The sequence below is a fragment of the Nicotiana tabacum genome, chromosome 1, assembly GCF_000715075.1.
Source record: "Nicotiana tabacum cultivar K326 chromosome 1, ASM71507v2, whole genome shotgun sequence".
NCBI lineage: Eukaryota > Viridiplantae > Streptophyta > Magnoliopsida > Solanales > Solanaceae > Nicotiana > Nicotiana tabacum.
The window spans coordinates 126,599,944-126,614,071 of NC_134080.1; the positions used below are offsets into that span (position 1 = coordinate 126,599,944).

Sequence of the window (14,128 nt, forward strand, 5' to 3'; positions counted from 1 at the left end):
AAGACTTTTAATAGTCATGTAAAAGAATGCCTGAGAAAGTTGTAGATGCATGGTTATGAGTCTAAGTGGGAGATTGTTGGGGCATATACTATTAACCATGCATTTGGATATAGTATATTCTAATAATTATCATGGTTAAAAGTCTAAGTGGGAGATTGTTGGGATATATACTATTAACCATGAGTTTGGTTTAGATATAGTATTTATTATGAAATAATTGTTTATTCAGTTTTAATAAAGTTTTAAATAGATCATATAATAGTCTGTGTCCTTTGCTTATATAGTAGATGATTTAGTGTATAGAGTTTAGCTTATACACGGAAGATTAAATCATCGGTTCTTATAAGTATAAAGTTTGAGTTCACAATCTAATGATGGAATTGGACAAACCATCAGGAATGATTGTAGCACAAGATTAAATATAATTAATCTTGATTATGGGAATGGTTTCATTCCAACTTCTTGTGCTAGTACATTTTGTATGTATTGAACGGATCAGGTAGAGATAAGTATTTTATACTGACTTAATAAAATAAACTCTCTAGCCATTAAATGTACTTATACTCTTAATCTTGATATAATTATTATTAGTTGTGTATATTATTACTGTTTTGATTTATTAAAAGGCGAGATTCTTTCGTGGGTCAATATGCCTGGTAAATTGGATAATAAAAATATATATTGGCGAAGTAATAGTTAGTTGATGGAATCCATGTCTCAGTTTAGAGATTGATGATATACCTTTATGAAAGCTTATAAGTTTTCACGTGTAAACCCGGCCGGTGGATTTTGTATCCGACACATGAAATAAGTTAAGCGAAAGTCTAAAGGAAATAATCAATAAATTAAATCGCCAGTAATTTAATTTAATTGATTCGTATCTGAATCTTAACATGAGGAGTTAAATAAGATTTAATGGATGAATTTCGAAATTGAATAAGGAGTGTAATTACGAATTTTTAGTGGAATAATTCGTAATTAATTATGGTGGATATTAATTTCGAAAATTACAAATTAATTCCATAATTGGAAGCCTTGTTAATTAAATTCTGTGGTCCCTACTGTGCCTAAATAATAGGAAATAAAGGAATCCTTTTTCTGGTGGAAAAGAAAACCTAACAGGTTTTGGAAAAGGGTCTTAACCCTTAAAACTTGTGCTATAAATACATAAGGTTTCCACCTAGAGGGATGAGTACATGGTGACTGAAATTTTTAGCCAAGTTTTTCTAGAAATTTCGCCCACACGAAATTGCTATTTTTGGGTATTATTTGGGTAACACAGTAGAAGACCGTGGAACGTTCGAGGATCACGATTGTGCGGGTGATGGAGATTCCATTGAGAAGTTATGGAACTGAAGGCTCACGTGGTAGAAGAGATATGTTCACGCTTCAAGAGGTAACCCGTGAAATCCCGTTTATGCTAGTTGTCTAAATTACATGTGATTTTGATACTAAGATTGCTTCCGCTGCATATAATAATCCATCAAATGTGTCATTCATGTCAGAGATTTGAAGAGCACGCGAAACGAGAGGGATTTAAAATAATAATTTTAAACAACTATAAGTGTGTGGATGAATCTTTGTTGAGTACAGAGACAAAGATGACAAACGCGAATAAGTACAAGTGTCTATCAAGATATTCTTGCATTTCTTTAAGCTAAGAATCTTGTGGAACGAGATTTTGCCGGTGACAGAGGCTTGTCTACAGTTGTAGCTAACAGTGAGGGCAAGTTGGTCAGTACCTAACACGATAAGCTTGTTTTTTGCCGTTGTAGATTTTTCCGTTTCATGATACAATTGTAGATTTTTTCGTTTCATGATACAACCTTAGAATAAAATTCTTCGTATTATCTTATGAGGAAAGAAAATAAGAAAACTAAATTTTCAAATTTTAGAACTAAATCAACACGTAAAAATTTCGATTTCCTAATTCTTGAATATAACACAAAAAGTTATCTATAATAATAAAATCAGAATAACCAAGTTGGCAATTGGGCAAATTAGAACAATATCGCTATTCACTTATCAAAGTAGTCTGATGGTGAATTGAAGATGGGAAAGAAAGGAGGTGGTTTAATTTGAATTCTATTTTCAAACGCAAAGAGGCCTATTATATTCTTTCTTAAAAGGATTTTGATCCCACAACGCCAGTCAAGGCTTAAGAGAGAAAGACCAAATATGTTGACCACCACGTTTGGTCGCAATCTCAATTCGAAATAGCGTCTAAATATCTGAATATTGAATTCATGATAGTAAATTGTGGGCATGCTTAATGAAAAGGACAGAAGCGAATTCACTGTGACATTGAGCCATTCTCCAACTAATTAAATAAGCAGTTATATTTCACACATTTAATCCAATTCTGATTTGCATAATCTTATATTTTCAAACTTTAAAGTTGCAATATATCTATTTGAAATAACAATAATTAAATAGCTTCCCTATATATGTGTGATCTTGATAATACCTTGTTAGTTAATGATATCTGATATAGCAGATTATCTGCCTGAAAATAAGGTAAAATAACAAATTATTTTTCAAAACTTCCCTATAATGGTATTTTGGTATTCAATTACTTGCAATTATTACACCATATTACAATAATTCTAAATATGGCTTAGTTCACACTTGATTTCTCAATAAAACCAGCTTCTTTATTGCGGCTCCTTTTTATTGAATTAAAAGTTGTATATATATACTTGTATCGTGTGCCCACAATTAGCAGATAGCAATATTAATTAAGAAAAGTAGAAGAATGGTGACCCATTGTTTGTTCTTTTTTATTTCTTTGCTGATTATTTGTAGAACAGAAAGTCTCCTTGTTAATATCACTATACTTGAAAGTGCCGTAGCAAAAGGAGCAGGTAACCTTTTTTTCTTTTTCTCTTCTTCAATTCCTTTAGTTTCTTCTTTTTTCTTTTTTGGTTATATATATTCACAAAACATCTTGTTTTTTAATATTCTTAACTGTTCAGAATTTTTCTCCATGTTTGATAGTGTATATGTTTGCTAGATTGAAGCTTATGAGTTAGGGATTCTAGTTCTTTTAAATTAATACTTTGTACATATTTAAAAGATTACAAATACAAATTTAGTGGGTTCGACCCGTAATCTAAACTCTAATTTATGTTGCGCGTGTACATAGAGAGACATGGTTCTAATTTCAATGTGCGCATCTATTATTTATTTATGTTTTCATTTTTTTCGTTTATTTATCTGTTGTTAATATAATGTTGTGTTTATAGTTTGCTTGGATGGAACTCCACCAGCATACCATCTTGATAGAGGATCTGGCACAGGACTGGATAATTGGGTAATATCAATTGAGGTTAGTTTTGTTTCAATATTAGCTACTATAAAATTCTGTCTTCGTTATTAATAAGAAGATGCAGAAAAACTCAAAAAAAATCCAAAACTGAATGCCCATCCTTGAAATTGAATTATTAAGAATTTTGAGAAGTACCGTTAATTAGGGGTGTCAATGGATATTAGAAAACCGACTAAACCGACCGAACCGTACCGCACCGAACCAATTTTTAGGTTTCTTTTAAAGAAACCGTAGGTTTTTATATAAATCTATAACCGTACCGATAATTAGGGTAGGTTTTTTATTTTATAAAAATAAACCGAAAAAATACCAAACTGTACCGAATAAATTTTACATGTGAAAAATATATTCATATAGTAAGTTTAAAACTAATAAAGTATTAAATTTTTCATTGGGTCTTGGAATTATGAAAACTGTTATAAGCCAATAAGTAATTAAACTCAAAATACTAATTCCTAAAACATACTCTGCTACGTATACTTAAACTAAGCTATTTCAAGTATCTTTATTAGCAAGACACAAAGTATTTTAACGATTATGAGTAGCAAACTACAATGTTTGAATATGTTTCCTTTTATATAATTTAGATTTATCTTTTTAAATATTTAATATAGACTTTATTCTTGAGTCCCAACTTGGTTAATATCTTTCAACTCGTGTGATTTATATTTTCTTTGCTTTTACTTGGTTTCTTTTACGTTGGTGTCGAATAGTTGTGTATCTATACTCTAGCCATCTTTCATGTTTTTTAATTCATTATCCTTTAAACAGTAAAAATGTCTAGAGAGTTTCGCTAAGTCCTATAAAAGAATGTACGTTATTGCATTCTATTTTTACTGGTGAATTTTATATGACATTTAAAAAATACCGAAAATTAACCGAACCGTACCGATACCGAAGTGAAACCGACATGATTGGGACGGTTTCGAAAAGTCTAGTTTTGGTTATACATAATAAAATAACCGAAAAATTGGTATGGTATAAATTTTATAAAATAACCGGCCGAACCGAACCATTGACACCCCTAGCTTTGATGACATTAATTATCTTATCTGTCAGTCTAGTATTAGTTAATTTCCTTATTAATTATATAAATTTGTTAATATGGATATTAAGGGAGGTGGATGGTGCCAAAATATTACTCATTGTCTTCAGAGGAAGAATAGTCGCTTGGGATCTTCTGCAAAAATGGGTAAGCAAGTTGCTTTCTCAGGGATTATGAGTAATGATCCCAAGTTTAATCCAGGTAAACTTCCATTTTTTAATTCTTAAAATGTGCGTGCTATGTTTTGTTTATATATAGAGCTTAGTATAATTAATACAACTATACATTTTTGGAAATTTGTAGAATTTTATAATTGGAATAGAGTTAGTGTCAGATATTGTGACGGAGGATCGTTTACGGGAGATGTGGAAGCAGTTGATCCTGTAAGTCTCATTAAGTATATTTTCCTTAAATTGAACTCCTAATGTTTTAATTACAGTATTTAAAGGGTTCTTTTTCCTAAATAAAACTCCAAATTTGACAGGCTACTGGACTCCATTACAGAGGGGCAAGGATATTCGAAGCTATTATGGCTGATTTATTGGCCCAAGGAATGAGTACAGTTGAAAATGTATGTTTATATTCGATGTTTACACCAACTCAATGAATATATAACATGTATCTTCACATACATTATTGCATTGTTATCTTTTAACTGTAGTTAATACATATTCTCACATCAAATTGTTTCACTAACCATAGTAAACTACTAGTAGTTTTGTATAATTTTATGTAAACACCATACATTAGTAAGTTATTTCCCCTTCTTCCTTTCCTTCCCATCAAAGAAAAAAAAAAAAGCAAGATTTCCTTCTCATTTTTAACTCTCTACTTTTTAAGAGTCTCAAAAAATATTAATTTATTGAAATGGTAGGCTATACTCTCTGGATGTTCAGCTGGGGGATTAGCATCAATCTTGCATTGTGACAATTTCAGAGCTCTACTACCAAAGACTGCTAGAGTTAAATGCTTTTCAGATGCGGGTTATTTCGTTAATCTGTAAGCGTTATATGATGATATTTCAATTCACATATTTAACTTTTTTATTTTCCTTTTGGCAATTTATGTTCAAAACATTGCTTTATTCTCTTCGATTTGTTTCTTGCTATAATAATTTAGTGTGCGTTTTATCGCAGCAAGGATATTTCGGGGGAAGCATATATCGAAGAGTATTTCAATGATGTTGTCACTTTACATGTATGCTTCATTTAACTCTTTTTCAGATCGTTTTTAGTTAAATATAATTAATTATTTTGGAAATGTATTTTTGTTATTACATTTTTGTGTTAAATTTAGGGGTCCGCCAAGAATTTGCCTCCATCATGTACTTCAAAATTGAATCCAAGTTTGGTAAGAGCAATACAATCTCAAGAACTAAGTAATGAAATTCCAAATCTATTTTTTTTTTTTTTTTACTTGAATATGTTGCAGTGCTTTTTCCCTCAAAATGTGGCTCATCAAATTCAAACGCCACTTTTCATTATAAATGCAGCCTATGATCATTGGCAGGTCAGTTTTATTATATTACTAATAAATTCTTTTTCACTTTTTAATTGCTTTTGTCTCCTGAATTTTGAATATTTACATTTAAATTTAGGTAAGGAACATTTTGGTCCCTTCTACTGCTGATCCTACTGGAGCCTGGACAAATTGCAAGGCTGATATGAGGAATTGCACACTAAGTGAACTCCAAGTTCTTCAAGGTCAGTAATGATCTTAAAAAAAAAATTGACAAATTATTTATTTTTATTTGTATATTTTTTGTGTCATTTTCTGAGTATATGAAAATTCTGTTTAAGTAATTTTGGAACAATTATTTTAGGTTTCAGATTAAACTTTTTAAAGGTATTGGAAGGGTTAGGCCCTTCTTCAACAAGAGGATATTACATCAACTCTTGCTTTTCCCATTGCCAAACTCAACAACAAGCCTATTGGTTTGGTCCCAATTCACCTAGATTATTCAACAAGGTAAAAATTCTTAAGCTCTCTAACTATAGTTATATCCAAAAAAAATCCTGTAAATTGCTGTTTAATCATTTGACATACCGGACTTGAATGATATTTCAGACAATTGCTGAAGCAACAGGGGATTGGTTTTGGGAAAGAAATCAGTTTCAAGAGATTGATTGCCCGTATCCTTGTGACAAAACTTGTGTTGAAGATAGCAGTAATTAGGTCAGAAGCTATAGATTTATAGAGGGGATTATAATGATACAGGAAGAAGGATAATTCTTTGATTTACTCTGTACTAGAGAGAAAAGCGTAATGTATGATCATAATTATAATGAGCAATCCAATGTATGTGGTTGTTTTCGTGACTTATTTCGTCTGATTTTTTCAGTGACTATAATCAAACTTATCCCAATTAGCTAGCCACAATTAATAGAATGAAGAAATTGGGGACTTGAGAAATAAGTAAACTCGCGCGATTATCTCCTTCCTTTAGAAAAAAAGTATTAATATATCCTCCTCTTGGCTAACAAAATTATACATCACATTACAAAGTCGATGGCAAATTGAATGAGTTTTGCTAAACCATAGTTGAAAAAGAATTATCTGGCGTTTTATGATGTAGATGTGTAGCTTCTTCTTGTTCACGGTACTATTCGGTCTTGTCAACACTTAAATTCTTCTTATCTTCATCCTAACACCTACTTGATTAGACTCAATCTCTTAACCATTAATCTATTCCTTGTATAAAACATATTCCTAGCTACTAATACACAAATACATTCGTTATCTTTAGCCAAATAATTAATGACACGTCTCAGTTTCTATTTCTTCTATCTTTTATTATCCGAAATACTTTTGCCTTATCCTAAGATCCATCATATAATTACCTGCAAGCTGACCGATTATTTTAGTTTAAACCATGCACGGATCCTATCATCCTTGAATCTCTCATAAATGGGTGGAGGTCAATATTGTTGAATACATCTTTTCAATAATTAAATGATGTAGACTTAAATGATTGGGTTGAAAAGAAAAATGTCAAATATCCTCTAAAGGGTCGTTTGATATGAGGTACAAGAAGGTATAAGGGTGGTATAAAAATTTAATACAACCTTAATACTCTGTTTGGTTAGCAAACCAGATATAAGTTATCCCGGTATTAATTTTAACATAGGAATAACTTATACCTTATAGAAGGTAGGGTTATTAACACCGGCATAACTTATACCTTCTTCTTAGAAATTATGCAATTATCATTCTTAATACAATATACCAAACAATGAATAAACAACAATTTTAGCATAACTAATCCCAACATAACTTATCCCAATATAACTTTACCGACATAACTTATACCGGTATAAATTGTATTTCAACCAAACGGCCCCTAAAAATATAGAGTGACTTTTCAGTTACAAAGAGGAAAACTGAATGACCTTTCAATTAGTACGAGAAATCTAACTCTAAATAGTAGATATGGCAAATTGAATGCCTAGTGTTGAACCATGGTTCAAAGAGAATTGTCTAGCTTTTTATGATATAGATGTTGTTACTCTTGACAATCCAAATCAACTACTCAATCTTTAACCGATGTAAAGGATGTTACAAAATGTACCACATCCAGAAAACAGACAAACCATTTAAGCTAATCTCTACAATTACAGAAACACAATATTTAACTAGGATTAATTAAAACGTGTTGTCACTGTCAATCAAGAACACAACATTGATTTGGATAAAGGGTTTCTACGAAGGGAAAATAGTCAAATAGGGTTGTGCATAATTTGGTAAATACCGAATTATCGTACCGAAATCGAATATTTTGGTATTCGGTATGGTATTTGGTTTAAGTTTAAAAAAGATTGATATTAGGTATGGTATTTGGTATTTTAAAATAAAATACCGAAATAGTGATACTGTACCGAAATATATATTATATTACACAAAACACATATTATTAATTATAACATAAATATAAAAATCTAAAATTTCACTTTCCTTTATTCTCCAAGTTCATCAATTAACTCTAAGCAAGTAATTAGAAATGATCAAATTTAATCCTTTATATGCAATTTTCTCTCTCTAGGTTGATATTTGTAAGTTTTGGACAAAACTTTTGTCAACAAACTTTTTTAGTTTGTACTTTTGAGTACTTTAATTAAGAATATTACAGTCTATAATTCTATGCACTAGTTAGTATTCAAATCGAATAAACCGAAACCGAAAGGAGAAAAACTGAACTATACCGAATTTAATTAGGTATGGTATTGATATAGCATTTTAAGAAATCGAATACCGAAAATACCGAACCAAAATGTCTAAATACCGTAGCGTACTGACCGACGAACACCCCTAGAGTCAAATATGGAAAAAATTCAAATATAGCCAGATTTACAAGTGATCATTCAAAAATAACACAGTTTCAAAAGTAATCGAAATTTAGCCACTTTTCATGTAAAGATAAATCTAAATGAAAATACTGTTCAAAATCCGGAAAATACTCCAGCATAATATACTGGAGTTCCAGCAAAGTATATTGGAACTCCAGCATATTATACTGGAGTTCCAGTATAATATACCGGACCAGCATAATATGCTGGAAATTCATACACAAGTGCACCGATCTCCAGTATATTATGCTGGAACTTTCCGTGTTGCAGCAAAATAGTGATTATTTTTAAATGACTTTATAAACACTGGATATTTTTGAATTACCAGTCCGAAAACTGGCTAGCCCGTGCTATTTCCCTGAAATTTGTAAAGATGGTTATCCATGTCCCCGTTAATACACTTCAAAAATTGTATAAGTTACCGTCATTTACGTGTTTTTGGGCTATTCTTGTTATCCTAAATAAATATAGGTGACTTTTGTCAATACAAAGTAGAGCCCGTTTGGATTGCTTATTTTAAGTGTTTTTAAGCCAAAATAGTTTTAAGTCATTTTATAGTGTTTGGATAAAGTAAAAAAGTATTTTTAAGAACTTATTTGTAAGCTAAAATGACAAAAACAAGCCAAAAGTCAAAAGCTAAAAGCTAGAATTTCTAACTTATGACTTAAAAGCTATTTTGGCTTAAAAGTCACTTAAAATAAGCTAAAATCACTCAGAAATGCACTGCAAAATAGAGCCGTCAACATGGGATTGGCCCATTGGGCCAGCCCAGCCCAACCCGTGATTTAGCAGGGATGGGCTAGAATTTTTAGAGCCCGTTTAAAAACGAGGCTTTTAAGCCCAGCCCGAGTAAGCTCGTGGCCCGTGAGGCTTGACTGAGGCTGGGTCGGGCCAGCCCGTGGGCCTAATAAAATATTTATTTAAAATATATAAAAAATAAAAAGTATATTGTCTTTAGAGATGGAAAATCAAAATTGGATCTTTACTAAGAGGAACCAAAACTTGATTTTGAGAAGTTTCAAGAGATGATGTTGTCATGTATTGGAAGGACCATTCTAGAAAATATCCCGATCTTTCAATGATGGTGCGTGATGTACTTAGCATTCTTATTACCATTGTACCATCGGAATCAACATTTAGCATTGATGGCGTGTTCTTACAAAGTACAGAAGTTGCATTTATTATGAAAATGTCCAAACACCTGTTACTACTTGAAATTGGTTGCACAGGTTTTCCCGAACTCAAACTGGTAATATTTTTTTATGTGAATTTAAATATTATTAATTTTTAAAATTTAATTATTTTTAATATTTAACTAATTAATATTGCATATGAATTGTAGATGAAAGTGAAGATGTTAAGACAACCTTGTCACAAGCGGATTCAAATGTGTTTGATGAAGATGATGTGTTGGATATCTCATAAGCATCATGAACGTTCTCTTGAATAGTTTGTTTTAAGTTTTAACTTTTAGTGAATGAAATATAGTCCTGTCTTTTATTTTTTTTAGTATTTATTGTGATAAATTGGAACAATATAAAAAGTTATTAAGCTTTGCGAATTTTTTTCAATAAGATATTTTTTAACTTTTAAATAATTATCTTTTTTTAGGTCAGAACTTAAAGAAAAAATATAAAATTATATTTTTAAAAATGATGAGCCGGCCCGTGGGGGCCGCGGCCCACATAAGGCTGGGGTGAGTTGACCATTATAAGGCACATCAAAATGGTGGGCTAGCCCAGCCCAGCCCGTCAATTGCTAAAGCCACGTGGGCTGGGCTGGGCTAGCCCAACCCGGCCTATATTGACAGCTCTACTGCAAAATATTGTAGTCGAGTTGGACACTCCAGCCCGGCCCATATTGACAACTCTGCTGCAAAATATTGTAGTTGAGTTGGACACTGAAAAGCCCGACAGACCAATATTGACACCTGATATAGTAGAGGACAATTCTCAGTATTGGGAAATATTTAGACAGAGAAGAAGCATATCCGCAACAGACACAAGGATATGGCATAAGTCAGTCCCTTTCAAGATGGGCTTGCTCACTTGGCGAGCAGTACATAATCGATTACCTACGGATGATAGAGTCTCGATGATTGGGATTGTGTTAATTCCTAAGTGCTATTGCTGTAGGACACCATCACCGGAGACCATAAAGCATTTATTTTACTCAAGCACATTTGCATTAACAATCTGGTCTGATTTTTGTGCACCTTTTGGCATTAATTGCAGGAACACTCAACTGATACAACTACTATATTCGTGGTGGAACCTGAGAACTATGAATATATTAGCATCTTTCATTACCAAGGTGCTGCCACAAATCATAATATAGGAATATGGAGGTCCAGATGTGCCAGCAAATATGGAGCAGAGCGATCTGTAGAGTTGACAGAGGCGGATGTAGTGTATGAACTACGGGTTCAACTGAACCTATAATTTTCGACGCGTAGTAAAAATTTATATGTAAAAATTCTTTAAAATTGCAAAAATAATAGATATGAACCCATAACTTTAAAAATATAATGGGTTCAATGTTAAAAACATTAAAACTGAACCCATAGGATTTAAATCCTGGATCCGCCTATGAGAGTTGATTGGATCCAATCTTTCCGGCATAGTAAAGCAAAGGTTTGGATAGCTGCAGATGGAGTCAACATGGGAAAAGTTGCAAAATATCATTGATCAATCAATCAACTTCAGAATGGTCAATATAGTGAGATGGTCTAGACCCATGCCTTTTTACAAACTAAACAGTGATGGAAGTTGCATGGAAAGGTCGTGTGGTGCAGGAGCGGTGATTAGAGATCATTGTGGAAACTTTATAATGGCATACTCCTTTTATATGGATAAAGGCACTAGTAACTGGCAGAAGGACAGACCATGCTCATTGGATTACAACTGTGCACAGCAAAAGGAATAGATAATATTGAGGTTGAAGCAGATTCGAAAGTATTAGTGTCAGCCGTCAATGAAGAATCAAATTCACCATGAAAGCTAGCTACTTCAAACGGCTGAGAAAATTAAACAAGTGCTGAAGGAACGAGGAATAAAAGCTAGACATTGCTACAGAGAAGCTAACAAAGTCGCAGACAAGTTAGCAGCGCTCAGCTGTTGAAAATGTCAAAAGTCACACGTCGGTGGGTAACATATTTGGTTGGGATTTTTTCCTATAAAAGGAAGTCTAATGTTTAGGATTTAAACACACCTCTCATTTGCCTTCTTATCTTCCTAAGGTATTTGTATGTTCTCTCTTTAGTATTATTTCACTTGTATTTTGGAGTGGAATAAAATATTGGTTGTGTCCGAGAAAGTAGGCTAAATTGGCCGAACCTCGTAAATTCTGGTGTTCCTTTTGTTGTTGCTTTATTGTCTTATTTATTATTTGATGACTGTCATAATTTTTGGTATAGTAGTTGTGACTCATTTACACTATATACATTTGGCCTCCGCAACAATTGGTATCAGAGCCAATGTACTGTCTAAGTATGCTCTGTGGTTGCAGCATAGTCCGATCTTCCACATCAGAAAAGATTTATCTTGGTAACTAAGTCAAGGTTCTGTCTGAGTATGCTCTGTGGTTGCAGCTTATAGTCTGATCTTCCACACCAGAAAGGAAATAATCTTGATTTGTGTCGTCAGCTATTAAATAATATTTGTGTCAAAGATAGGAGACAATAAACAAGAAGAATCTACATCAAGTGTCAACAATACGTCATCATTGGCATCTTCGCTTATGACAAGAATTGTGTCAAATGCGAAATTTGCAGTAGATATTTTTGACGGGTCAGGACATTTTAGGATGTGGCAAGGCGAGGTTCTAGATGTCCTTTTTCAACAAGGGCTAGATCTTGCTATTAAAGAAAAGAGACCAGATATTATTGGAGAAGAAGATTGGAGAATTATCAACCGTGTTGCTTGCGGTACCATTCGATCCGACCTTGCTAGAGAGCATAAATATCCATACACAAAGGAAACTTCTGCAAGTAAATTATGGAAAGCACTGGAGGATAAATTTTTGAGGAAAAACAGTCAAAATAAATTGTACATGAAGAAGAGACTGTTTCGCTTCACCTATGTTCCTGGTATCACGATGAATGAACATATCACCAGTTTCAATAAGTTGGTCACAGATTTGAAAATATGGATACAACTTTTGATGATGGTGACTTGGCCTTGATGTTGTTGGAGTCACTTCATGATGAGTACGAGCACCTTGAAACTACTCTACTCCATGGAAATGACAAAATTTCTCTTAGAGAAGTTTGTTCGGCTTTGTACATCTATGAACAAAGAAAGGGAGAAAAACAGAAAGGCGGAGAAGGAGAAGCACTGGTTGTGAGGGGTCGTCCTCAAAATCAAACGAGGATAAAGAAGGGAAGATCCAAGTCAAGATCTAGACCCAGCAAAGATGAATGTGCCTTTTGTCGAGAAAAGGGGCACTGGAAGAAAGACTGTCTGAAGTTGAAGAATAAGGCCAAATATAACAATGGAAAGGTCATTATGGATTCAAATGTAGTTGATGGTGATGATTCAGACTTCTCATTAGTTACAACAGAGCCATCAATATTATCAGACATATGGTTGATGGACTCGGCTTGTAGCTATCATATGTGTCCCAACAGGGATTAGTTCGTGGATTTTTAAGAATGACAATATGGAGTCATCCACACAACGGATAACAACCCTCTTACCTCATATGGCATTGGTTCAATACGATGAAGGAACCATGATGGAATGATCAGAACATTAACAGATGTTCGATATGTACCGGATTTGAAGAAGAATCTCATCTCAGTGGGACCCCTAGAATCAAAAGGGTTCAAAATCATTGCATAAAATGGAGTGATGAGAGTATGCTCCGGTGCACTAGTGGTAATGAAGGCTAATCGGAAGAACAATAATATGTACCGCTATTGTGGTAGTACAGTTATTGGGACAGCGACAGTAACATATAGTGACGACAAAGAAGCAGAAGCAACCAAGCTATGACACATGCGCTTGGGACATGCTGGAGGAAAATCCTTGAAAACTCTATCAGATCAAGGATTGTTATAGGGAGTAAAGGTTTGTAACTTGGAGTTTTGCGAGCATTGTGTCAAAGGGAAATAAACAAGGGTCAAATTTGGTACAGCGAACCAAAATACTAAAAACATTTTGGATTATGTACACTCTGATGTTTGAGGTCCTTCCAAAACACCTTCATTGGGTGGGAAGCACTATTTTGTAACCTTTGTTGATGATTTTTACCGAAGAGTGTGGGTGTATACAATGAAGATCAAAGATGAAGTGTTGGGAATTTTTCTCAAATGGAAGACGATGGTGGAGAATCAAACAGGCAGGAGGATCAAGTGTATTCGTACAGACAATGGAGGTGAATACAAAAATGATCATTTCAATAAAGTTTGTG

General features: G+C 33.2%; 1 protein-coding gene across 1 annotated transcript; it reads left to right on the plus strand.

Moving 5' to 3' along the window:
* Positions 1 to 2,609: 2,609 nt before the first annotated feature.
* LOC107805144 (pectin acetylesterase 8-like) lies at positions 2,610 to 6,691 on the plus strand. The gene is made up of 12 exons (XM_016629138.2): positions 2,610 to 2,864; positions 3,246 to 3,328; positions 4,445 to 4,574; positions 4,677 to 4,756; positions 4,858 to 4,944; positions 5,248 to 5,372; positions 5,510 to 5,570; positions 5,670 to 5,723; positions 5,805 to 5,882; positions 5,971 to 6,076; positions 6,196 to 6,341; positions 6,441 to 6,691. The coding sequence occupies exons 1-12, from the start codon at positions 2,756 to 2,758 to the stop codon at positions 6,546 to 6,548; spliced, it is 1,167 nt and encodes a 388-aa protein (XP_016484624.1). The 5' UTR covers positions 2,610 to 2,755; the 3' UTR covers positions 6,549 to 6,691.
* Positions 6,692 to 14,128: the final 7,437 nt, after the last annotated feature.

Coding starts and splice junctions, on each gene's coding strand:
- LOC107805144 (XM_016629138.2), top strand. CDS start 2,756: ATGGTGACCCATTGTTTGTTCTTTTTTATTTCTTTGCTGATTATTTGT. Junction 3,329..4,444: donor ATTGGGTAATATCAATTGAG/GTTAGTTTTGTT, acceptor ATGGATATTAAG/GGAGGTGGATGGTGCCAAAA. Junction 4,945..5,247: donor GAATGAGTACAGTTGAAAAT/GTATGTTTATAT, acceptor TTGAAATGGTAG/GCTATACTCTCTGGATGTTC.